At 38.3% G+C, this 25,417-nt stretch overlaps 1 protein-coding gene across 3 annotated transcripts in view; it reads left to right on the forward strand.

Moving 5' to 3' along the window:
• The window catches only part of lmf1 (lipase maturation factor 1), a 43,475-nt gene that overhangs the window by 11,855 nt on the left and 6,203 nt on the right, over nucleotides 1-25,417 (forward strand). The window contains exons 5-7 of one of the 3 annotated variants that reach the window (XM_065253494.1): nucleotides 550-615; nucleotides 19,434-19,601; nucleotides 24,443-24,623. In XM_065253494.1, the coding sequence (XP_065109566.1) occupies nucleotides 550-615; nucleotides 19,434-19,601; nucleotides 24,443-24,623 (415 nt within the window). The remainder of the gene's footprint in view (nucleotides 1-549; nucleotides 616-19,433; nucleotides 19,602-24,442; nucleotides 24,624-25,417) is intronic. The other 2 variants (XM_065253496.1, XM_065253495.1) reach the window with 2 other exon arrangements.

Genomic DNA, 25,417 nt, shown 5'->3' on the forward strand with positions numbered 1-25,417 from the left:
ATATCGAACCAAAACAATGTTTCTCATCAGTCACTGGCAGCTACAGTGTAATATGCAATAAATATGCAATGTATATAACAGCTGTATATATTTGACCTTTTCTGTGGAGCTAGTAGCTTTCTATTGAGCCCCTGCGGAGATTTGGGCCCATGTGAATCCTCTGTTTTATTTTATTTCATGGATTGCAAGCAGAAGTAAATGCTGAGCCTGACGTGGTCTATATTGTGATTCAACTTGTAGTTGGCTTTCCTGGTCGATTTGGTGCAGCGAGATCCAAATCACTTCAGGTTAAGAAAAACAGCTGTCAGGAGTTAAAATGTTTGAAATCTGCCATCAATAATATAGTTGATGGGTGGAGAAAAAAATTGACACGTTTCAGTTCGAATGAAAGAGGGTTCTTTCTGAAGTTTATTATTATACTATGTAAAAATAATCTCAGAAAGTCTTTTGTTTGTTTATAGACGTTCATTAGAAGCTGAAACATTAGCCATGTGCTGAAATGCTAGTTTATTTAAATCAATTTGAATTTTTTTTGTGTGTTCTCATCAGGGTTTGATAAAGATCAGAGGTGACCGCTGTTGGAGAGACCTTACCTGCATGGACTACCATTATGAGGTTTGTGTATTAGATCTAACTTACTAACTTCTGTTCAATTCTGTACACTTCTGTAGCAGTTTACTTTCCCTGATTTTAAGTTTTTAAGTAGAAATGCACAGATCGGCAGGTAAAAAGATTTTTTTCCTACTAGTACTGGGCGATATGGCCAAGAAAAAGATTACAGATTTTTTTTCCTGAATGAAAGTTCAAAGTTTAAAGTTATTCAGAACATGACAAGTACTTTCCAAACAAGTAATCAATTAAGGTAGAATACAGATTTGAATATTACTAGTAAAATTAATATCACAATGTTGTCTTAATGCCCTTGCTGCTAGTGCCTGCATCATGAATGCTGTATTCCCTCTTCTGTGCACAGCATTTAGTTTGGCAATTACAAGCTGCACTATTAATAAATGAATAACTTGCCCTATCGTGACTACATGCAGTCCTGTCTCCATCTTTCAAGCGTGCCTTGTTTTGGAAACCGAATATCGGTTTTGGCACAGAAATTATATATCGGTGCATCTCTAGTTAAAGGTCAGTTTTAATGACTTTACCTTAAATTGTGTAGCTTAAATTGTGTAAATTTTCAATTTTTGAAGAAAAGTTCCCATATTTAAAGAACATATATTGTCCGATTAACGTTTTTAAATTTCCTTTAGTGTGTAAGTGTGTATTAGTAAATCTTAAAAATATGCAAAAGACTAAAAAAAAGGCTGGTAGGGTATGAGTTAAACATGTAAGTTAAAACAACTTATTAAAAAAGTAAGTTAACAGATTTCCCTAAAATATTGAGTTAATTTAACCTAAAAATTACTTTTTGAGTTAACGAATATTTAAGGTATAGCGGAGGATTTTCTCGAATTTTAGAAAAGAACCAACTTCTCCACTTTTTAAAAAAAATGCAATTGCGCAACACTCCTGATTGACAATTAGGAGGACCAATAGTCTTGATGATCCACCCGGAAAAAGAAAATCATCCGCAATACCTTTAAGTTTGAAAATTTTGCGGCAACCAGGTAACTTACTTTTTTTTAAGTTGAACCAACATATCTTTTTTACATTGTATAAAATTACAACATTAAAGAGTCTAAGCAATATGTAGATACTGTAGTATAGATAAGTAATTAATAAATATTTTAAAATATTTATTTCTTAAGTAGCCTATTCACCTCGTTAACATGACACACCTAAATTATTCCAACCAAATTGATTTAGAAAAAATTATAACATAAATATTATAAGGGGATTGTCTTTGTGTGGTCAAGGGATTTAAAATGATTGTAGCATAAATACACCCAGAAGGTCAAAATTCTGGTGAGTCAGTATTGTGGCCGAACTTACACCACGGAGAAAAAAATAACACTCAAGAACATTTTCAGCAAAAATTATAGAAAAGTAATTAAAAAAGCACAAGGCAGGCGATTGTAAATCTACCTATGCAGGCTGTCCTCAAAAGCACAGTGACCGTGCAAGATGGTATAGAAGGGCACCAACAGACCAATAACAACTTTAAGGGAGTTTCTTGCTTCAGTGGCTGATATTAATGGATTAGTCCATTTTCGTAAAAAAATCCAGATAATTTATTCACCACCATGTCATCCAAAATGTTGATGTCTTTCTTTGTTCAGTCCAGAAGAAATTATGTTTTTTGAGGAAAACATTCCAGGATTTTTATAATTTTAATGGACTTTAATAGAACCCAACACTTAACACTTAACTCAACACTTAACAGTTTTTTTCAACAGAGTTTCAAAGGACTATAAACGATCCCAAACGAGGCATAAGGGTCTTATCTTGCGAAACGATTGTCATTTTTGACAACAAAAATAAAAAATGTGCACTTTTAAACCACAACTTCTCGTCTATCACCAGCCCTGAAAGCGCCAGCGCGACCTCACGGACTAAGTCATCCCGTCAAGAGGTCACAGAGGACGAACGCGAAACTACACCCCAGTTTTTACAAGTGTGGAGAAAGAGGAACGTTCCGGCGTTGTATGTGGAATGATACTTATTAATGTCTTTGTGTCAGTTTATTGTTTAAAATGGTCCGCAAATGTGCGTTTCATATATGTAACACGTGACCTCTCTACGTCACTTCGCATTAATGTGAGGTCGCGCTGGCGCTTTCAGGACCGGAGATAGACGAGAAGTTGTGGTTTAAAAGTGCATATTTTTTATTTTTCTTGTCAAAAATGACAACCGTTTCACTATATAAGACCCTTATGCCTCGTTTGGGATCGTTTGGAGTCCTTTGAAACTCCATTGAAAAAAACTGTTAAGTGTGGAGTTAAGTGTTAAGTTCTATTAAAGTCCATATAAATGAGAAAAATCCTGGAATGTTTTCCTCAAAAAACATAATTTCTTCTCGACTGAACAAAGAAAGACATCAACATTTTGGATTACATGGGGGTGAGTAAATTATCTGGATTTTTTTTAAGAATATGGACTAATCCTTTAACTGCTGTGCTGGTACTCCACCAGTAACAGCTTCATGGGAAACTGGCAAAAAGAAGCCATTGTTAAAAACACATCATATGGCAACTTTGCCATAGTTTCCCAGAAGGCATGTGGGAGTCTCTGGAGGCAGCTGAAAAATTATATTCTTTCGTCTCATGAGGCCAAAAATCATCTTTTGCCCATTGGATTAACTGCATGTTTGGTATAAGTCGAATGTTAGGTGTCATAAAAATACAACCGCGTAAAACACGGTGGTTGTCGCATCTTGCAAGCTTGAAGACATGCATGCTTTTCAGCATGCGGGGCTGGAATGCTTGTGTGGGTAAAATGAAAGCAAAATTCAAGCGTTTTCTGTTGGAAAACCTAATGGAAAAGATGTTTTGCAGTAAGATAATCACTATTAACATTCTAGCATGGCAAAGTCAGAGTCCAGATTTTAGTACAGTTAAGATTTTACGGTCTTTACAAAGGTGTCCACTCATGATTTCTGTGCAGTGTTCATTTTAATTCAAATTTATTTTTCAGTTTTGCATTGTTGCAAAGCAGCTGTACAGTAAACACAGTTTTGGCATTAAGGCTCAAGGCTATAAATGCGTCCAAAGATGTTTACATTTATGCATTTGGAAGGCACTTTATACAAAGTTGCTTACCATACATTCAGGCTACTGTATGTGCATTTTATCCAGCCTATAACCATATGATTGTTTTGATCGTTTGTCCATTCCCTCAAATACGACCAACAGATGCGTTTACTAAATTATTTATTAGGGTATAATCTTGCTATGATGACATGATTTGGGATATGATTTTCAATTTAAACTGGCAGGATTAATTGTATTTATATTACACATTACACTATTCAGGCCCATAATGAAAGAACTTGTACTTGTGTACTTATCTCCCAGTACCATCCTGTGATACCAGTGGCACACATTTGCCATGAAGAGTGTAATGCAAAGATCAAGACTTTGGTATTGGACTATTGATCATCCTCTCGATTGTGCTGTTGTACTGAATACCAGCATAGCTGTGATTTGGCTATTGGCACAAAGTGGCAAGCTGACAATGACAACACACTTGCTCATGTGATGTCCCTTAAACTGAATAGGGTCTTTGTTATCATCTGACTGGGACTGTTGGAGTTTAATACAGCAGGACTGGGACTTCCATATGAGATCACCGTAGAAAGATGCCATGTTGTTAGGTCATGAGGGCAATCCCTAAAGATCAACCTTGGGTTACAGGGTTAGTTCACCAAAAATTTAAGTTCTATCATTTATTTAACATTCATGTCGTTGCAAACCAATACAATTTATTTAAACACACAATAAAAGATATAGATTTTTTCAAAAAATCTCTTAGATTAATGTCATTTTTAATTGAATGGTCCTTATATTTCCTAAATACATTACTTACTTATGTCTGTTCTACAATGTGTTTTAACTGAAAAGTGCTATATAAATCAACTTGAATAATAAAATAGAATGATTTGCTTTTTCCATTGCAGATATACAGTAAATTGGCTCTGTCAAGCTCTAAAAGAACAGAAAATCACCATAAAAGTAGTCCATATGACAAAGTGCCGGGCTATATACAGGTTCAAACAATAAACCAGTCTCAATTACGCACATGGAATGAATAAAAAAAACAGTATACCCAAAGAAGTGGCTAAGCACTCCTCAAAATGATCTCATGAGAATAGGTGTGTATTTTTATGTAAGGTGTGGTTGCACCACATGCACCTTTAATTACGTTTATAAACACTGAAACGTAAAATATAGACGTGTTGACAGGACTAATATGTTAACTGTTTTTGCATTAACAGCTGTACAGAAGTACAGATTTGTACGTATTACTATTCATACATTCCATAACAATCGTGGGCATTGGTGTTTCTTACTCATATTAATGACATGTTTCATTGTATTTTCTGACTTATTTAAGACATTTTACCTAATGAAATTTTTATTAATTTTTAGAGAATTACACAATATAAAAGACTACACTTTAAAACCTTAAAATGAATAACATTTCTGTAATCATTTAATAATTTTGTAAAAGACACACAAAAGGTATTTTCTCCTATGCAACATTACTTACACCAAAACCAAGGCTTTGAACCGATTCACGGAACGAAAACGAATACCAGAAACTTTTGATGTTTTGCAAGGAACAGAAACGAAACCAGAAACTTTCAAAAAATATATGTTTCGAAACAGAAACGTTCATTTAAAATAATGGTAACCGGTTAATAACGTTTTTTTTTTTCGTTCTTTGACAAGATTTCTGTGCAATACTCGGTAAAGTTTACTTCCGTTTTCTTCCCGAAGCACCGTTTGGCATTCGTCCTCCATCTGTGTGTGTGCGCATGTTTAAGTGCCCTCAACAAATGTAGGCATGTCAGAATTACAGTTATGCTGTTTGCATAATGTAGCCTTTTTTAATGTTTGATGACAAGATTTAAGTAAAAAAGAGACTTAAGTAAAATTATGTAGACTAATAATTTAAGTTTAATGTCCTAATGATTTGTACGTATTTGTATGTCCCACAGATGACATGGAACGTTATTAACCGGTTCCGGAATTAAATTTTTTTGTTCTAACCGGTTCAGGAACGTCAATTTTAGGGTTGAACCGAAAACCGGAAACGTTAAAATACTGTTTCTGTTCAGAACAAACCAATTGGGAAACAATTCTGGTTCAAAGCCCTGACCAAAACACAACATAAATTCACAAAAAAATGTTCATTTGATTAATTTGCTGTTATCAACATCTTAAAAATTCGTACAATTGTGAGGAACAGATCCAAATTCAGCCTTTTATCCAGCGATCTCGATCCCAGTTCTACTCAGTGACCGTAAACGGCAAATCTTGGGTTCGTTATGAATTAAAATTCAAATATTGCGCCTCAAGAAGCTTTACGATACAAGCATTGGCTCTTGTGTGCTACGTCACAGATTTGTGACTGCCGTCTTTCAGTCGATGTACTTTTGAAATTTAGCGCGCCTTGATAGAGAGTAGCCGGATTAACATTCTCATGGATTAATACGTTTAATATTTCTATGTATTTCATTTACTCCTGAGAAGGCAGAGGCTGCAGCACAAAGTTATTTTAATTACTTTTGGTACTACTTTTGAAAATTCACAATAAATAAATTATTGTGATTACACTTGTCTGTCTGTTATGCTTTTTATTTTTAAAGCTGTAGTCTACGATGTTGAAAATCGGTCGAGAAAGCCTGAGACGGTTAGTAAGTTTTAAAAAACTCATCCCGCCCGTCTGTGATATCTGATCCCTCCCACCGGGAAACGACCTGAACAACGTCACTCAGTCAAGCTGTGATCACCGGTAGTAAACATCGGAACAGAGATTTACAGAGCAGTAAACACATAAAGCCTTGAAGGAATGAACACTTACAATTATGACTGATTGACGTTATTTACTTTCACAACAACGTTTGGCATACGTTTCCCCTCCTGAGCCTCGTTTCCCCTGGTCAAAAGTGCTACCTAGCGCACATTAATTATTAGTTAGTATTGCTAAGGTTTTGAGTAATTGTTATAGCAGCACACAGCGCATCTTCAAAATGCTCAACAAAAAGTCCGCCATGAGCATGTTGTCAGACTGATATAAAGATATTTATGTAACACCGCACACCATAAAAGTATAAATAAATGCGGACCTGCTCAACAAAAAGTTTGCTGTGTCAGCATCGGTGTTTAGTCTCCCTGAAGCTTCCTCCAACGGTCAATCGCGGACCCTATATTAATTCGACTTTGAGTCCGGCGTTTGAGTCTTCGCTTATATCTCTGCTCTTTCTTCTACAGACTTTCTCTTTCTTCCAAGCATGGGCCGCTTGCTGCTGTCGGTTTGCTTTTTCTCCATTTGTGAGCTGTTGCTACTTTGCTAGCTACCATACACTGTCAGAAATTTCATGTCGCAGGCGGGGTGGGGTGCGATGGGGTGGAGACGCGAGTGCAAGGTGGAGTTTCAAGTGGAGCTGAGATTGGATGAGAGCAGTCGACCAATGTAAGCTGTCCGGCCGGACAGCTTACATTGGTCAACTTCTCTGCCGCTGTACACCCAATAGAGTGAATGGATTTTTTTCATTCTTTATTCTCTTTATATTGTTAGGATTTTACTGTAGAACCATAACCAGCATCTAAACAAGGTTATTAAAAATGAACAATCTTTGAAATCGTAGACCATAGCTTTAACAGTGCATGATTTAAATAAATAAAAAATGTTTTGGGTAGGACTGTATTGGCTTAACAATTTTTTTAAATGTTTTGTTGCAAAAAATTTCCAACACATTTCTGTATTTTACGTTGCATTTTATAAAAATAATACATTTTGTATTTTTAACATTTTTGTGTAAAAGGGTTTGAGTTTAGGGTAAGGTTTGGGTAGGGTTAGGGTGGTAATTATCGATAAAATGGTTAAAGGGAAAGTTTACAGCAATCTTTATGGTATGAAATATTTGTGAATGTGTTTTTAGCTGTAAAATGTAATAATGCTATGATTGCAAATATGTCTATATTGTACACTTCTGCATCTATTTAAACATAATAAAAGTAAGCTTTGTGTTTTAAAAAAAAGTTACTTATTATTACTACGTATTAACAGTGAGATCAGGCTGTTCTATGCAATTAAAGTTAGGGGTGTCTGCTGTATACAGCAGTAGTAGGAAGTAACGATTTTTTTTTATCGGTATAGGGATCATGCACCGAATCCAGGATTCGGCCGAATACTGGGCTTTTTGACGGGGTTCGGGTTCGGCCGAATCCTAGATTTTTTTTCCACCGAACCGAATCCTAGGCGGTTCACATTTTGATAGGAGCACAAGAACCTCCTCACCTGGAAAAACGAGCGTGTCGCACCGCATCGCTTTCATTATGGTAATGGTAATTGTAAAAATAGTTTTTCCCACTTGTCATCTTGGCATAATGTTGCCTATTCTTTTTTTTTACAGTTAAAATTAAATAAAATGAAAAATACACTGCTGTGGATGTTGTTTACTTCATTAATGTGTTTTACTGTGTTAATGGATAAGGATGCGATTAGGATTCGGTATTCGGATTCGGCCGAATCTTAAACAGTGGATTCGGTATTCGTCCGAACCCAAAAAATCTGGATTCGGTGCATCCCTAATATCTGGACGTATAGCCGAGTGAAACAGTTTTTTTTTTTTTTAACCAGGAAGAAATTTAGTCCATCAAGAACTGATTGCTTCATTAGACGTTTGGCCATGTTCCTAATTGCCATAATCGTCTCTGTTAACACCGCCGTCTTGCCATTCCTTTTGACAGGAAGAGAAAATAGGCCAAATGTGGGCGTGAACCTGTTCAGAGACATTCTATGACGTTGCGCCGGTTGTGTGTATTCGAATAAGGCAGAGGTCTTTCAAGGGGATATATATATATCATATACAGATGTCAAACCACAATTATATGACTGCTGAAGTAGCTTTTTATAGGTAGTCATCTTGCTCTTAGCCATTTCTTGTATCAAACCTGATCATGCATATACTCAAACTTATCTCGGTCAGAAAGTTTCTTTAAATACAGTTTTAACCATAGGACATGCAGTGTTTATGAAATCTACATCAGTAATGTGAATTAAGGGTGTGTTTTCTGGGCAGCATTGCAGGGCTGTTAGCCTGATAGTGGTAATGCAAGTCGATTTGGGCTCACCGCTCAAGGTCCGATGATCTTGGCCTTAGATGTTTAGCTCGCACTGGCTCACATAGTGGAAAAGTGGCATTCAGTGTCTAATGAGGTTTTTAAATCTTCTATTGTTTTCCACCAAAGAAAAAGGTTATACAATTTGGAACGTTATGAGGGATAGACATGGAGGACATAATATTCATTTCCTAATAATATTAGGTATAAGTTAAAGAGATTCTCCCTCTGGATCAAATCGAAGGTTGTTTCTCGAAGGCACTGTGGTAAGACATCTTGCGGGTCTCAAACCACCTTTTAGGTTAACAAATCTTAACCACTAGACTACACCACCCACATCAATGTCTTTGATGTGGCATCAACATGCACTTGAGCAGTTGTAAGAGCACATTAGGAAGAGCCACACAGACCTGACAAGTGGTTTCTTTGTTCATTTTGAAGAATTCTCTTTTTGTTTGGTGTCTGTTAGTTTTTTGAGTTTGATTACGCTGAGGGCAAAGGCAGAGGTTTTGGAAGAGGTCCTTGTGCTCTATTTACTATCCCCTCTCCATGGAAAACTGAAAACAGAACATGTATCAGTTCCAGATTGAAGGAATCATTACTACGGTTTGAAAATGACTTTCTCGCTCGGTTCGTTTCTCCCAAAAACTTCTGAAAAAATGCTGCATGGCCATAGATCAAAACAGTGAATCAGAGGCGACTGAAGAGAAAGGCCAAACTGTACGTGTGTGTGTGAAGGTCAGTTTAAGCATTAAAACCCCTATCAGTGTCACTCATGGGATCTTGGTTAGTCCATTACTGGACATCTATTATCCCAACCTGCCAATTCACTGAAATACTGTAGAAACTGTTGCTTGGATACCTAGGATATCATCAGAATGTGTATAAATCAATTAAATAAACAAGTAAATAAATATATTTCTGTTTGAAAGTTTAGGGTCACTTCTCATGATCTTTAAAAATCTTTAGCTTTTTGAATGCTTGAATGTTTTCTGTTATTTAAACATGTTTGACACTCTGTAGGCTTGCATGTTTTAAATTATATTTGTAGACAAAAATATTGTTGTGGCAACATGTTCATTTTTCATAACATTTTTAAAAAGGTAACTTGGGGTAACCACATAATGAGGTTAAAGTAGCCAATAGAGCCCAGAATAGACAGGAACGTCCTCAATACTGTTTGAAAAGGATGAGACCTTACATTTCAGGATGAGATTTTAAGAAGCTGGCTTATAAAATGTCAGTACTGCTTTAGAAAGACTAAAGACCTTAACTTGCTAGATTGAGAAAAAAAACTTTTTAGTTACTTTTAGTTGTCAGTTATTTTCTTCTTAATTTTTTTTTTAACAATGAAATTGACTCTTATCCACATAACAAAGGAGGTCTTGTTTTTGCCCCCCCAAAAAGTTACTCCCTTTTGCCCTTGTAGGGCAGAATAATAATAAGGTTGTGTGTCCACTAAAGCACTTTTTTTTGCAATGGAAACAGCGGTTTTGAGAAATGGCTGCCCCAAGTGGTTATTCCACTATTTTTATGTTGCCATAAATTGAAAACTGAACTTTGGGTTGAACGTTGCCCTCATTAATGTCACTTTTCTTAGTCATCCAATCACAGAGCAGGATAGGTGGGACAAATACCACATTAACCTACCAGCAGATCCTGGTTGTACAATTGTATCTCATTTCGATGCCTGCATCCTCCACATGGTCACATTTGAAGACCGCATACCTCAGTGAGGTTGTCCCATTTCAGCAATTAAACCATTATAAAATTAATATTTATTCCTTGTGAGACATAATCACTGCAGTTTCATTTTTACTTTGAAATGTGATTGTTGCTTCTCTGAGATAAAAACCTATAATAATAAATCTCAGTAATGTATGCAGCCAACAAATGCGAACTCTGGAGGACACAGGCTTTGATATGATTTGCAGCTTTTTATGTACTGTACGACTTAAAAAACCCTTGGAGAATGTGAAGTCCCCCTGTCGTAAAAATCAAGTTGTTGTAACTATTGTTGATTATATGTGAATTTTTTTTAGCTAATTTCAAAGTACAGACATTAAAAAATAATCTCCCAAAGTTTCGTAGTCCAAATAATTGAGTAAAGGTATTAAAATGACTATTAAAGTTTTACTTAATTCGCTGGAAATGAACATTGCTTTTCTCAGCGTTTTCGGGACCAGTCCTGCGCAGTAGTGAGCAGGAAGTAAAGCCACGAAATCAAGGACCCGCTCTCGCAGAATGCACATATCACAGCTGTCAATCATGATGCGACACCACCATTTTTATAGCGTTTAATAATTAAAAAAACATATTTTAAAAACAAACACTTTTATGTACATCAGCGTGATAAAACTACAGTATATGAGAGAAACCATCTTCGGAAAAAAGATAATTGAAGTGTAAATAAATTGTTTAGTTGGTCTCAAGTCCCATTGAATAACATGGGGGAGGCGGGGTTTATGACCTTTAATGGGACCAGTCACTGGGGGGCGATCGAGATGTTTTGGCTTCACTTTTCAGGGCTTGTGCAGCATGCTTGGGGCGCACACACACACACGCACACACTTACACACACACACGCATTCTGGTTTCCATGTTTTGTGGGGACATACCATAGACGTAATGCATTTTATACCATACAAACTGTATATTCTGTTCTACTTACCTACCCCATTCCCTAACCCCAACCATCACAGAAATCCTGCTCCTACTTCACATTTTCAAGAAACATTTTGTTTGATTTATAGGCTTGTTTCCTCATGGGGACATCAAAATGTCCCCAAAAGGTCACAAAAATACTGGTATTCCTATGGGACAATTGGTGATAATTACCAAGTACACACACACACACACACACACACACACACACACACACACACACACACACACACACACACACACACACACACACACACACACACACACACACACACACACACACACACACACACACACTTCTGTTCATTCTTTCTAATTTTTGTAAATCTTTGTGCCTTATAAACTATTTATTTAAACAAATACCTCACAATAATTTGAGCTTCATCCTGGTTTACTTCAATAGCATTTATAGTAATATCTTTGGTTAAATTAAGCTGTAAAATAAAGAGTTTATCCCAAAAATGCAATGGATTTTGAAAGATATCTAAAAGAAACGGGCAAAAAACTTTAAGGCGATTTTCTCAGGTTTTCAGTTGGAAAACGAGGGCAGACAACCTTAATTCAAATGTCTATATCGTTAAACTTTGACTGGGATATCATTTGAAAGCTTATGATCTCCTCTTTCCATTGATACCTCTTTCCATTGATATGAAATTTGGGTCACTGTGACTCATTGCTGGATCAGGTCACATATGTCTATTTGATGTTTTAAAATGCCTTAAGACAAACCATGTGCAAATTCATAATTCAGCACAATTGCTGAGTATTTTCTTCATAAAGTTGCAGTGTTTCAAAGACAGACTCAAAATGAATTTAAAATCACCTTGGTTTCCTACATCACAAACATGCAACCAGTCACATCAGTGCAGTTGAACTAGTGGATCAGGCAGCCTGAACCATAGATATGTAGGCCGCATAGACTCGACGCTGAAACGATCGCAATGCATGCAAGAATGTGCTTGCTCACACGTGCAGTGTGCTATGTAGATATATATCTATTGTATGAGGTAGAGAAATTGATAGATCTGCATATACTAAATGAGGCAAGCATGTAGAATTACATTCAAGCTGGCATGAAATTATTATCACAGAAAAAAACCTTTACATATTATGATGCTCAAAGATGAGTGATAAAATTATTAACAGGCAGACTTTAATACTTCTGTCTCTGAGGATCCAATTCTGTACCACATGACATACCTGGACTACCACGATATAATAATTGTTAATTAAACAAACTATCTGTGTAATCAAATAGTAGTAACACGTTATGTTGATGGATATTCTGTATAATAGCAACCAAAGTGTCTGAAAAAGACCTAAATGCAAGACTTAGACTGCAGAAGCAATGGATCAAACTGATACTACACAATTTCTGTGTTTCATGTGTTAACAATTAATGCATGAGGACACAGCTCATCACTTAACACTTGTGAACCAATGGTCTCAATATGCTCACATTAGATAGAAGTATTAAAATCCAAACGTGTTCATATTCATCTTTTAATGTTTAGACATTTCTTGACTCCACAGCAAACAGAGCAATTTTGTCTTTATTGTCCCAATACTTACTGTATGGGGGGCACTGTATGTATAACACACATTGCACACATTTGTGTGGCACTTACGACAGGTTCTCATTCAAATGTCTACCAGTTTGTGGTGGTGTCTCGGCTTAAAAAATAACGAGTCTTAAAATGCTAATGTCTCGAACATACACCAGAATTTAACAGTTGACTTGAGTTAACAGTATATGGAACTAATTTGCACTCCGGTTTTAGGGCTACAACTGAACAGTGTAATAAGCCCAAGGATTTATGTCCTTACAAAACCAGGCTGTTTCCCAATTAGAACAGATCTGCTTTTTCAATCATAACATTTCACATAAACTCGAGTCGTGGGCCGGGAGCCAGCAAGCATCTGAGCATTCGCGCGACTGTTTATTGCATCTGTTGTTTTGGTCACATCATTGTACCATCAACAGAAGCTTTCGGATAAATGAATTCAGACGTTCATCACTTTATTCTCTTTCACGGGTCTCAATCCCTTTACCTTTGTTGCTTCACCAGACCTGCTGTCTGGCATATGGCCCATGGCTCTTGTTTTCAATTTTTTAATGCTGTATTACAGTGACTGGGCAGAGCCTCTGTTTTTTTCCTCCCACTTCTGTTTTTCACGTTGGCAAGCTAACAGGAAGTGATGTTGAATTATTTTGTATTAATCCCATAAGGGAGTCCCCAGTTCATTATTTTTTAGCTGCGCTGCTCTCGACTGTTTTGTTCTCACGGGAGCTTTAACAGGTATAAGGCTAGGGTTGTTTCTATACCCCCAAATTTTACCAAACAGATAACTTGGAAGTGAAATGGTAATATGACAATGATTAAATTCACAATGTCTGTCCTTTCAGGAACCATGTTGCATAAGTACATTGCCCTTTGGCACAAAGGTGAAACAAAAATATGATCTCAGTACGTCTGAAGTGGTTGGCTCGTACAAGCCACTCGTACCTTTGGATGAAATCCTTGTTTCTTTTTCTAAAAGCTTAAAGTTTAACCGTCATAGAATGCTTCTAGCTTTAAATGGTGTAGATTTATGATACAATTTATTAGCTTTATGTAACCAAAAGTACAGCAGCACTTGAGAGGACTGTCACACAATGTCCAAAAAAGCTGTACAGAGAAGGTGGATGAAGAGGGACTGTTAAGTAACAGAAAAACCACATGAAAGAACCATAAAAGTAGTCGTATTAAAACCTCCTGAAGCCATAAAGTAACTTTGTGTGGGGAATGAAATGTGTCATAATTCATTGAAAATCTCAGCTGTGGCTCTCGAATCTCAACTGCGCTTGTGTCCAAAATAAAACATCTAAATGCAGATTTATTTAAGGTGATGCCTGCCATCTCATGCCAGTAAGAGTTAATTCAATAACACTCTGCGTCTTTGTACTAACTCAAAGTTATTGTATGGCTTCAGAAAATGTAAAATCAAAATGTAGTTTGCAAGTTAAGTGGACTCTTATACTTTATTTATTTGGAGCCAGAATGTTAAAAACTTTTGAGGAAATGTTGTCAAAAAAAGATTCCTTGTCGATGCCAAGCAAGTATGTGGCTAATACCAATTGCTGATGTTGGCTTTAACCATAGACCATAGTAAAAAATATGGACGTAGTGTCTGTGACATCAACCGTATGTTTCTGGAGAGCATTTTTGAAGCCCAAATTAGGTGGAGCCTGCTGTCAGCATCTTGGCAGCGAGTCACTCGCGGATAACCAAAAATGGCCAAAGAGGCGGGACGTGGGTGAACCTGAGGTGTCTGGTTGCTAAAACCACACCCACCTAGCTTGATGTAGTGACAGCAGCGGCAGTTCAATCCTATCACTTAACTCTTTCCCCGCCAGCATTTTTAAAAAAAGTTGCCAGCCAGCGCCAGCATTTTTCATGATTTTTACAAAAGTTTAATGCCTTCCAGAAAATGTTCTTCTTAAAATATGAAAAAACAGACCCTCTGCTTAAAAAAAAAACTTTTCATCCTACCTTCATGAGTTCTCTTTTATCACATCTCAAATATGGGTAGGTTTCTTGAAAAACACAAAATTTTAAGCAAAAAGCTGACTTTTGATAGAGATCAGATTCAGAGCGATGATCAAAACTTACACGTACATACAGCTGAGAATAATAAGTTGCGGAAGGGCGCCACTTGGTGGATAATACCGGTATTGCGGAAAGCAGTAAATACTTGTCATTGGCCGGGAAGCAGTTTTTCTTAATTGACGAGTTAACTCAACCTTTGTACCTCAGTACTTGACGAGTAAACTCGTCAATGGCGGGGAAAGAGTTATGTGATCACGCCCTGAATTAGGCCGAACTTTAACCTCCTAAGACCCGAGATTTGGTTTGTCTTTTTTTAGATTTCTACCAGCTATTTTGGAGTTAGAAAGAACCAATAAATATAATAAGCAAATATTTTTCTTAGAACATGAAGCAGTGTACAGTATTTGTCCATGTTTGTGTACAGCAGGTTCCAGTTACAGGCTTAATATCATTTAAATGGATGAGTTACAAAAAAATTCACCCCCTCACAGTTGTCATGAAGAGAAAAATTTGTTATATAGACCAAAAACACTTTTTGTACCAGGCTGTAAACACATTTATTTCTGCTGTAAAGTTGGGCATTTTAACATGAGGGGGTCTATGGGGGTCTCCCTTTAGAAGGCAGCTTCTAGCGGCCAGTCGATCAATTGCACTTCTGTGTTTTTTTAAATGTCCTTTACTATCTTTCTCGGATGCATTTCAAGCTGTTTTCAGTAGTCAGGGCACTGATCAGGGAGTTTTTGAGGGCTGCCGCAATTGCAAAACCCTTCTAATGCACAGAGACATTTGGTCCCTTAAAACATTCCTCAATCCAATGTAAAATCCAGAGAGGGTTTCAACTTTCAGTTTCCTTACTGGAAGTTGCGTGACACTTTTGAAGTTCTCAGACTGAAATCGCACGACCCATCTCAGTAAACATCATAAAACGCTTATTGAACTTTTATTATATTTTAGATATAAACACACATTGCTATACTGTCAGGAAAATATCCCAAGCTGTCATTGTGAAAGTAATTTTAATTTTAATGTATACATTTGGTACCAATCTTTGAAGTGCACTCATTAGGTACCTCGGAGGTACACATTGGTACCAAAATGCACTCTTTAGGGGCAAATGTGTACTTGTCTTGAGGGCACTGCCTCAGTGGTGGTTATTTTTGACCATTTTCTCTAACAGTGTATACAGGTAGAGAACTCTATAGATTCTATGTAAAAGAATAGTGTGTTTTCACAGATGAGAGACATCGATTCTGCCTCCTGTTGATAAAAACCAGTGATGGCGTGCATAAGTAGTCCCATCACAGTAAAATAAGTCATCAGTGTCCCAGTGTGTACTGAACCATGGTCCTTCCCAGTGCCCAAACCTATGTACATGATACATGTGGGTTTGAATCCCAAGAGTCATAAGTGACTTCCTCCACAATCACCCATGACTTCAACAGTCTATGTGACAGAGGCCACCACAGGCGCCAGTCAATACACCACCCACCCTCCTTCCACACTGCTCCCATTCACCCTACCCAAACACACCGCATAGCATCCTGGGAAGGGATATCCAGTAGGTGAGAGGGCTACTGTTTTCATGTTTATTCAATGAAGGCAACAGACATGGTTTTAGTTTAGTTATTTAAAGTAGGCATGGGCTAAGATGGGCACATGGGAAGGAAAAGGTGAGAGTGGGTGTGTGTCGGCACGTCAGGCCTGAAAGACGTTACAGAAGCCGTCTGTTTGCTTTTGTGAGTAAAGCTTGTATATTTAAGCACTTGATCTGTGTGGTGCAGCACGACATTAATCTTAATTATCACTTTGCATAATGCAGTCAGCAAATTAAGACAAATTTGATGATATTACTCAGACTGATTTAGTTTTTTGCACTTAATGTACATGTATGCAATGCCTTGACAGACAGTGTTTCTGTAGTTTGGTAAAATCTTATGTAAACAGCGCAAAAGGTCATGGGTTTGAGTCCCAGGAACATACAAAATGGATACTTTGTAATGGATAAAAGCGTTTGGCAAATGCATAAATGTCAATGACAGATAAGTCAACACCATTATAGATAAGATTTTATTTTGTTTGTGCACATTGGTATGGGCAAGGTTAATCTATGCAAACACACCTGTCTTGACCTAAGGTTAAAGTTATCTCAAGCACACACACACACACGTACGCACGCACGCACGCACGCACACACACACACACACACATCAGACTGGCTGTTAGAGTTAAGTTGTGCCACCTGGGTGCAGAAAGTTATGATTTGTGTCATATACCTCCCGTCAGACGCAAGTTCCATTTGCTAAGCTATGCCTCATTTGCTTCCACAACTGAGTACAAAATTGGCTCTAAAACTTTTAAAACCAACCAAGGTTTCGAGCTAAAAGCTAATGGGCTTTTTTAAGCAACACTCAGGAGACTTAAACATCAACCAAAGTTTTGGTTAAAAACTCTCTGGCTTTTTAAGCAGCACTAAGATTCTCTGACTGATTGGTATGGATGTGATTTTGGATTTTTTCCCTAGTTTTAGTATTAAAAGATACATGCAAATTTTTAGGGTATTAACTCATTCCCTGCCAGCCTTTTTTTTAAAGTTGCCCACCAGCATTTTTTGTGATTTTCACACAAGTTTCCCAAAATGCCTTTCAAGAAAATTTTCTTCTAAAATTACATAAACATACAAATATATAAAATGAAAGAACAGACCCTCTGCTTTCGAACAAACAATAAACAAACAAACAAAACGAAAAAACATTTCAACCTATCTATATTTTTTCTCTGGTGATAAACTCTTAAATTATTTTTCATTAAAAATATTTTTTTTTAGCAAAAAGCTAAAAAAATTGCATTTTTGTTTGAGATCAGATTACACAGAGGTTAAAATTAGTAAATAAATGTTTTTGCTTCAGTATTTTTATAAATTTGGTAAGTCATATACTGTCGTTGATAATCGCGGTCTTACAGATTAACATTAAAATTTATCAGGAATGCATATTTTATGCAGATGTTTTCTCTTAATTGACGAGATAACTCGCCAATGGCGGGGAAAGAGTTAATAGATTTGCTATAGCAAATATCCTGATGAAGAGATTGGCACCACATGATCGTCCTTTCAATGAAGATAAACTAATTTTCGCATGCATGAAAGCATAACACAATGGAATTGTAAAGAATAACGACTGCTTTCCAAAAACACTTTGTTGAACAAGCAGATGGTCCTGGTCCAAACTTGTTTTCCTGTAGCTCAATTGGCTGACAGTTATTAAAAATAAATTTTTAGGCACATCACTAACGGGTGTTCTTGACTTCATGTAGCGCAGCAATGGTCAAAGGTCAAATGGTTAAAAGCATATAATCAATGGTGATTATAATATCAAGGTATAGGGAGAACAAGTCAAGAAACAGTGCTTAATCCGGTTGGTCTGTGCAGTGCCACAGGAAGTCGAACTCCATCCAAACTGAAACATGATGGCGTCTCAATGACGATAAATGAGACTGGCTTGTATGTAACTAAAGGCAGGTTAGGAGGATGAGGTGAAATAGGAACGGGTGCAAATAAATAGAGTGACTGAAAACATCAACCTAGCTAGCATGAATTTAAAAATCAGGATACCTAGCCTTTATAACTGTATTCTGGCCACAATATAAACCTATTGAATCGTTATCCTATTGAGAATTTTGCATTCGTCACAACAAAAGACCATTCATAAGATGTTATGTAGAGAGCAAGATATTATGCAATGTCAGAAAATGAGACTCATAACATAATAACTTCTAACAGACTATAAATATGGTAAATATGAGTTCATCATGTGTTATAAATCATCACACTTTTGTGGGTTAAAACCACAAATAGGTAAGCATTATAATGTATTGTAACTGTTGTTATGATTATTTATTATTAGATGATGAGTAAGCAATAAGGTACTAGAAGCAGTGCTGAATCATGAATAAGTCTGCTTTGCGTCGTGTCTAACTACACCCTTTCGCCATGACTTATTCACAATACAGCACTAGCTTTGAGTACATTATTGCTGTTAAAAAACGGTTACCACACAATACAAATATTAAAGCAAAAAATATATATCAACGCAACTTTTATGAAATAAAATCAAGTTGTCCTTCCGCTTGAAAATAGTTCCTGATGGACTGTTAACAGCAGCAGAATGTTTCCCTTATGTTTACGATGCTAATATACAGAATCGTAGTTTTAAATAAAAGTCATTTTAAATAAAACTGTCATTGACCAATCAATATGCTTAATTAAACATATTTTATGCTTTTATAAGCCATTATGCCTGCATTATAATGCATTAAAAATGCTTCATGGAAACTGTGTCTAAATGTTTTAACATTAAGAAAATTAAACCCTTCAGCATCATTCAAATAATATTACACACTGCAAACTGATAAGCTGTCTTCTGTCTCTCTTGCCCTGTTTCAGACCCAGCCGGTTCCTAACCCCATATCCTACTACCTGCATCATTCCCCCTGGTGGTTCCATCGGTTCGAGACTCTTACCAATCACTTTGTTGAGCTTGTCGTGCCCTTTTTTACCTTTATGGGACGCCGTATGTGCATGGTAAATGGGGTACTTCAAATTCTTTTCCAGGTAGGTTTTTACTGTTAATCTAGTGAGATAGCAGTTTTGCAGTTCCCTTTCAGTAGGTCACTACGATGTCACGTCGTGCCTGACGTATGGGGAACGTGCTTCGTGGGACCGATCAACATCGAGAAACTTCTAAAACACCAATGAACTTGGCATGCAGGTATTTGCATCTGCTGGAGTCGCCTCCCCGCGCGAGAATAAAACGAGCTTCAGGTGCAATACCAAATCAGCTTTTTTCACTTTGAAAGCCGGCATCATCTACTATTGAGAAGCTCTCTACCTACTCGAAAGTATGTTGTTTGTTGGCGAAATAGCACCACAGCGGAGGCTTGCGGATTTCCACCTTTTTACTGGGAGCCTGGCTACAGCTTCCCAGCCCGTTGCATTGGCTTTTACACACTATTCGACTCGGCTATGCAATTCAGTTCGCCCGACATTCCCCCAAATTTTTGGGCATCCACTTCACTATGGTGAAAGATGCCAACGCCCAAACACTGCGTGCAGAGATCGCGATCATACTGGCAAAGGACAGGATAGACCCTTTTACTGTTTGTACACAATGATGACGTGGCAACGTATGCGCACGCAGTTTGGAAAAAGTATGGCAAGGATCATCAGTGAAGCAACAGAGACAGAGAAAGTTATTTTAAAAAGTTGACTTATCAACTTTTTCAACACAGCTACCAGATAGTGGAGTGGACAGAAGACGTTAGCAGATGGCCAAATATAAAGCGCCCAGATACATATATACGTATATTGGTAAATTATATTAGTCCAATCAAACGCAACAACAAGACATTTTGATGCTGCAAAATGTTTTAATAAACTTTCTGAGTTGCTAACACGTTAGAACCACTGGGTAACAACACCACTTCCGTTGACGAAATGCACGCGCAGGCTACTTGATTATGTGGGCTGTAAAAGAGTCTCTAGAGCTGGTCCCTCTAGCTGAGATGAGGTCAAGGTTTTACAGCCCTTACTTCATAGTACCCAAGAAAAGCTGTGGGTTACGACCGATCTTAGACTTAAGCTCGATAAACTGTGCACAAAATGCTGTACAAGAGGCTGACGCAGAAAAGCATTTTTCAATGCATCCGTCCCCAAGATTGGTTTGCAAACATAGACCTGAAGAACGCATACTTTCATGTCTTGATTCTACCCAACACAGGCCGTTTCAAGGTGCGGGCATAACAGTACAACCATTTAGGGCTGTTCACATTCTAGCTCCTTTCCGACAACAGGCTTATAATAGCTCAATCTCGGCAAACACTTTGCAACCACAGAGACTCAATGCTCAGGCGCCTTGCTCGTTTAGGTCTTCGGGTCAACTGGGAGAAGAGCAAGCTTTGACCAGAAGAGAAAAACTCTTCTGGGTATGGAACTGGACTCTGAACTAACAGCACGTCTAACAGAAGCATGTGTACAGTCAGTGCTGACTTGCTTGAATACATTTAAAGGCAAGACAGCAGTCCCACTGAAACTATTTCAGGGGCTCCTCTGGCATATGGCAGCAGCTGCGGCCGTGACACCACTCGGCCTGCTTCATATGAGACCACTTCAGCTGGCTCCACGACCAAGTAGTGAGGAGGGCGTGGCACAGCGGCCATCACACCACTATCCCATCGCACCTTCACTTCCGTGGTCAGACCCATTGTTTCTTCGGGCTGGTGTACCCCTGAATGTCATAGTGTGCACAGATGCCTCCACCATGGGGTGGGGGACCACGTACAACGGGTGTGCAGTCTCAGGGGTTTGGACAGCACCCCAGCTGCACTGGCATATCAAATGCCTTGAGTTGTGTGCTGTATATCTTGCATTCGATCGTCCATCAACAAGCTTCAAGGGAAGGGCGTTCTCACGAGCAGTGCGCCCCGGCGAATAGCGACTGCACCCCCAGTCGGTTCAGCTGATTTGGAGACATTTCGGCGAGGTGCAGATCAACTTGTTTGACTCCCCGGAGACAACTCATTGTGCAAAGTCAGGGAAGACGAGGAACACATCTTACTGGTGGCTCCTTACTGGCCAACCAGGACATGATTCCTCCGGTGAATTCCCCTGAGGAAGGACCTTCTTTGTCATTGAGGGGGCACAATATGGCACACGTGTCCCGACTTTTGGAAACTCCATGTATGGTGATGCTGAAATAAAACCTTTTCAACAAGAGCACCCCAGAGAATGCCCTATCAGCACTGTGCTTTCTTTCCTTCAGCACAGTTGGAGAGGAGGCTGTCCCCCTCCACCATTAAAGTAGACATTGCTGCTATCACTGCTCACCATACCCTGATAAATGGCAGGTCGGTGAGACAACACAACCTGGTCATTAGGTTTTTAAGAGAAGCATTAAACCTCCTTGCCCTCCCTCTATCCCTCCATGGGACCTGTTCATGATGCTGAAAGCCCTCCAGGACGCTCCCTTCGAACCTTGGCAGTCAGTGGGTATCAAATTTCTTTCTATGAAAACTCTGATCCTGGTTGCATTGGCCTCCGTCAAGAAGGTACCTCCATGCATTCAGTTCGGAACTGCTGTCTCTAGCGTAACACTAAGACCCAGGCCCGGCTACATCCCCAGGGTTCCCACCACTCTTTTCAAAGATCAGGTGGTGAGCCTGCAAGCGTTGCCTTTGGAGGAGGCAGACCCAGCCCTGGCTTTGTTATGTCCCATACGTACACTGCTGTTGTACGTGGACCGAACTCAAAGCTTCAGGACCTCAGACCAGCTCTTTGTCTGTTACAGTGGACAGCAGAAATGGAAAGCTGTCACTAAGCAAAGGATGTCTCACTGGATAGTAGACTCCATCTCCCTTGCTAACCAAATGCAGGGCACATCATGCCCGTTTAATTTGAGAGCGCACTCCACGAGAATTGTTGCATATCTTGGGCATTAGCTCATGGTTTCTCGCTGACAGACATCTGTAGAACTGCAGGTTGGGCGACATTTAACACGTTCACTAGATTCTATAGTTTTCACGTAGAACCGGTTTCCTCTCGTGTTCTCTCTTCAAACTGGTGAAACACTGAGAACCGGCTAGTGTGTCGGCTTGCATGCGCCATGTGATGCTACATCAGTGCCTTATATTCTTGTATGACAAGAAGAATTTTGTAATCCTCAACCATCCTTGGCAGTCGATGTTGTGAAGCATTGCCTTTAAACCTTTTCATCAGCTGTATTCATTGTAACCTGTGTTAAGGCCTGGCATCTGTATGAGTCTCCCCTACACAGGGGTTCCCATATGTGTATTTTCTGAGGGGTTAATACTAGTAGCCAACGTTTTCCCTAAGCAGGGCCCACTCTGCTTCTCTGTTAAGTATTTGTAACTAGAAACTTCAATATGTGAGAACCTTGTGGTTGTTCCATATTATTTAATACCACCTATTGAAACCTTCTTAGGGGGTGGTTTCCGCAACGTTCCTAGTTACGCCTAGACAGGGTTCGCTTCCCAGTTTGCCTAGTTCACTATAGTGGGTAAAGGAACAAGTATTGACTGGCCTTCTGCAGTAAGCCCAGGTTCCGCCTCTTCAGATCTAGAGACAAAAGGTTTACGCAGGCACTGGAAGGGGCAGCTCTCTTGGCACTTTGTAGGTATTACCAATACATCTATCATGATGTGACGTTGTAGTGACTGACTGAAAGGGAATGGCTAGGTTACGTATGTAACCCTGGTACCCTGAAGGAAGGGAACGGAGATGTCACGTCCCTTTGTCACAACTCTGCTGTACCATTGCTGATGTTGGCCAGGGACTAAATGCTCGGCTTTCTTAGCAAAAAAGCTGATTTGGTATTGCACCTGCCGCTCATTTTATACTTGAGCGAGCCATGTGGCACCAGCAGATGCAAATACCTGCATGCCAAGTTCATTGGTGTTTTAAAAATTTCTTAAAGTTGATTGGTCCCGCGAAGCACATTCCCAGTATGTCGTTCACAACGTGAAGTCTCCGTTCCCTATCTTCAGGGAACGAGGGTTACATACCTAACCGAAACGTTTTTCTTTAGTATCAAAGTGTGAAACTCCCCTACTGTGTGCTATAAAATGTTTTATGAGCTTGATGTGCCTCTTAAGCTTTGTAAGCAAATATTTTTTTACCATATCTGATTTAAATCATTTAGTTGTTTGTAGTCTGAACAGCAAATGACCACATGCAATCTGATTTACAAACCTGATTAAAACCACATCTAAATGTGGTTTAATGTCAGATTAACATCAGATTTTGGAAATGTGTTTCAGTCAGAACAGTCAGAACAGATTTCATAGTGTTCCTGTTATGTAGGATGTGACCTGACTGGAACATCACAAAGAAAACTACAGCTGTGCCTGAATTCATTCATCTGTGGGCACATGTGGAATTCACTATGTGTTGAATAGGGAATGGTTTCAGGCGCAGCTTTTGCATGGATATGTTAAATACAATGAATGCAATGCTCATGAACCTCATAAGTTCTTTTCAGTGGCAAAATGTCAAGATAGACATGAGAAGATCTTGTCTTTCCACAATAATACCTTCTGTGTTACATCTCCTGAAGTAATGATGAGACTGAAGTCATTACTATGGCAACTGATGTAGATGCATTGAATACTGACATTACCTTCTTAACACACAGATGTTATTTTATCACACATGCAATCAGACTGTCGTAAAGGTTAGACACAAAGAACTAAACAGATTATTTGTCCAGTGGAACAAAACCTGCCAATCACAACCACAGTGCCATCTAGTGGTAAATTTGTGTTATTAACTTACACCTATAAGCAGAATTTTAAAGCTATTTGAATTTAGCTACCTGTTTGTATGTTTTTGTATAATTTTATCACATGTGTACATACTGTACAGTGTATATATCTTCACAGATTGCTCTGATTATAAGTGGGAATTTGAGTTTTTTGAATTGGCTGACTATAGTGCCCAGCCTGGCCTGTTTCGATGATGCATCGTTGGCTTTTCTGTTTCGCCATTCTGGGAGAGCCAGACAGACTTTACTGAGGATACAGACAGAGGCAGCTGCAGGTCACAGTCCACCACCCACTAAAGGTCTGTATTTGTTTATGTACACTGGCAGTCAAAACGCTAGTTGCTTTTGACCCTGACCACAAAAACAGTCATAAGTCAGACGGGTGTATTTGTATCCAACAATACATTGCGTGGGCAAAAATTATTGTAAATATTATAACTATTTAAAAAAAATAATATGAATTATGATTTTAATGCCAAAAATCATTAGGATATCAAATAAAGATTATGTTCCATGAAGATATTTTGTAAATTTCTTAGAGTAAATATGATCAAACATGTATTTATCATTAGTAAAATGTGTTGATAAGGACTTAATTTGGACGACTTTAAGGGATGGTCCAGCCAAATATCAAAATTACCTTATGATGTGATCGTGTGTCCAAGATGGGGACGTTACTGTAAGCTAGTTATTATAGATTATAAAGTTTAAAGTATTAATATTTTTCTTACAATATCTCATTGGCCATGTTTACATTAACAAAATGTTGTCAATCCGACTGAATTTAATACGATTGAAGGTTACGTTGATACAGTTTACATGCACCCTAAACATTGCAGTCTGATTAAAATGTTCGTTTACATGTACATTCTATAGAATCCGAACCGCAATGGCAAAGCCAGGGTTGCCAGATTCGCGTATCAGAACCATCCCAAATGGACATTCAAAACTAGCCCAAAAATACCAGTAACTAATGAGCTAAATCCTTTCATCTTTAACCCGCAGAAAACAAAAAAGCTCGAAAATAGCAGAGGACTTGGCAACGCTACACTGCGGACAGCATCTCTCGTCGAGTTAACGCTTTATCTCTGGA

Source organism: Paramisgurnus dabryanus, chromosome 1, assembly GCF_030506205.2.
Source record: "Paramisgurnus dabryanus chromosome 1, PD_genome_1.1, whole genome shotgun sequence".
In the NCBI taxonomy this organism is placed as follows: domain Eukaryota; kingdom Metazoa; phylum Chordata; class Actinopteri; order Cypriniformes; family Cobitidae; genus Paramisgurnus; species Paramisgurnus dabryanus.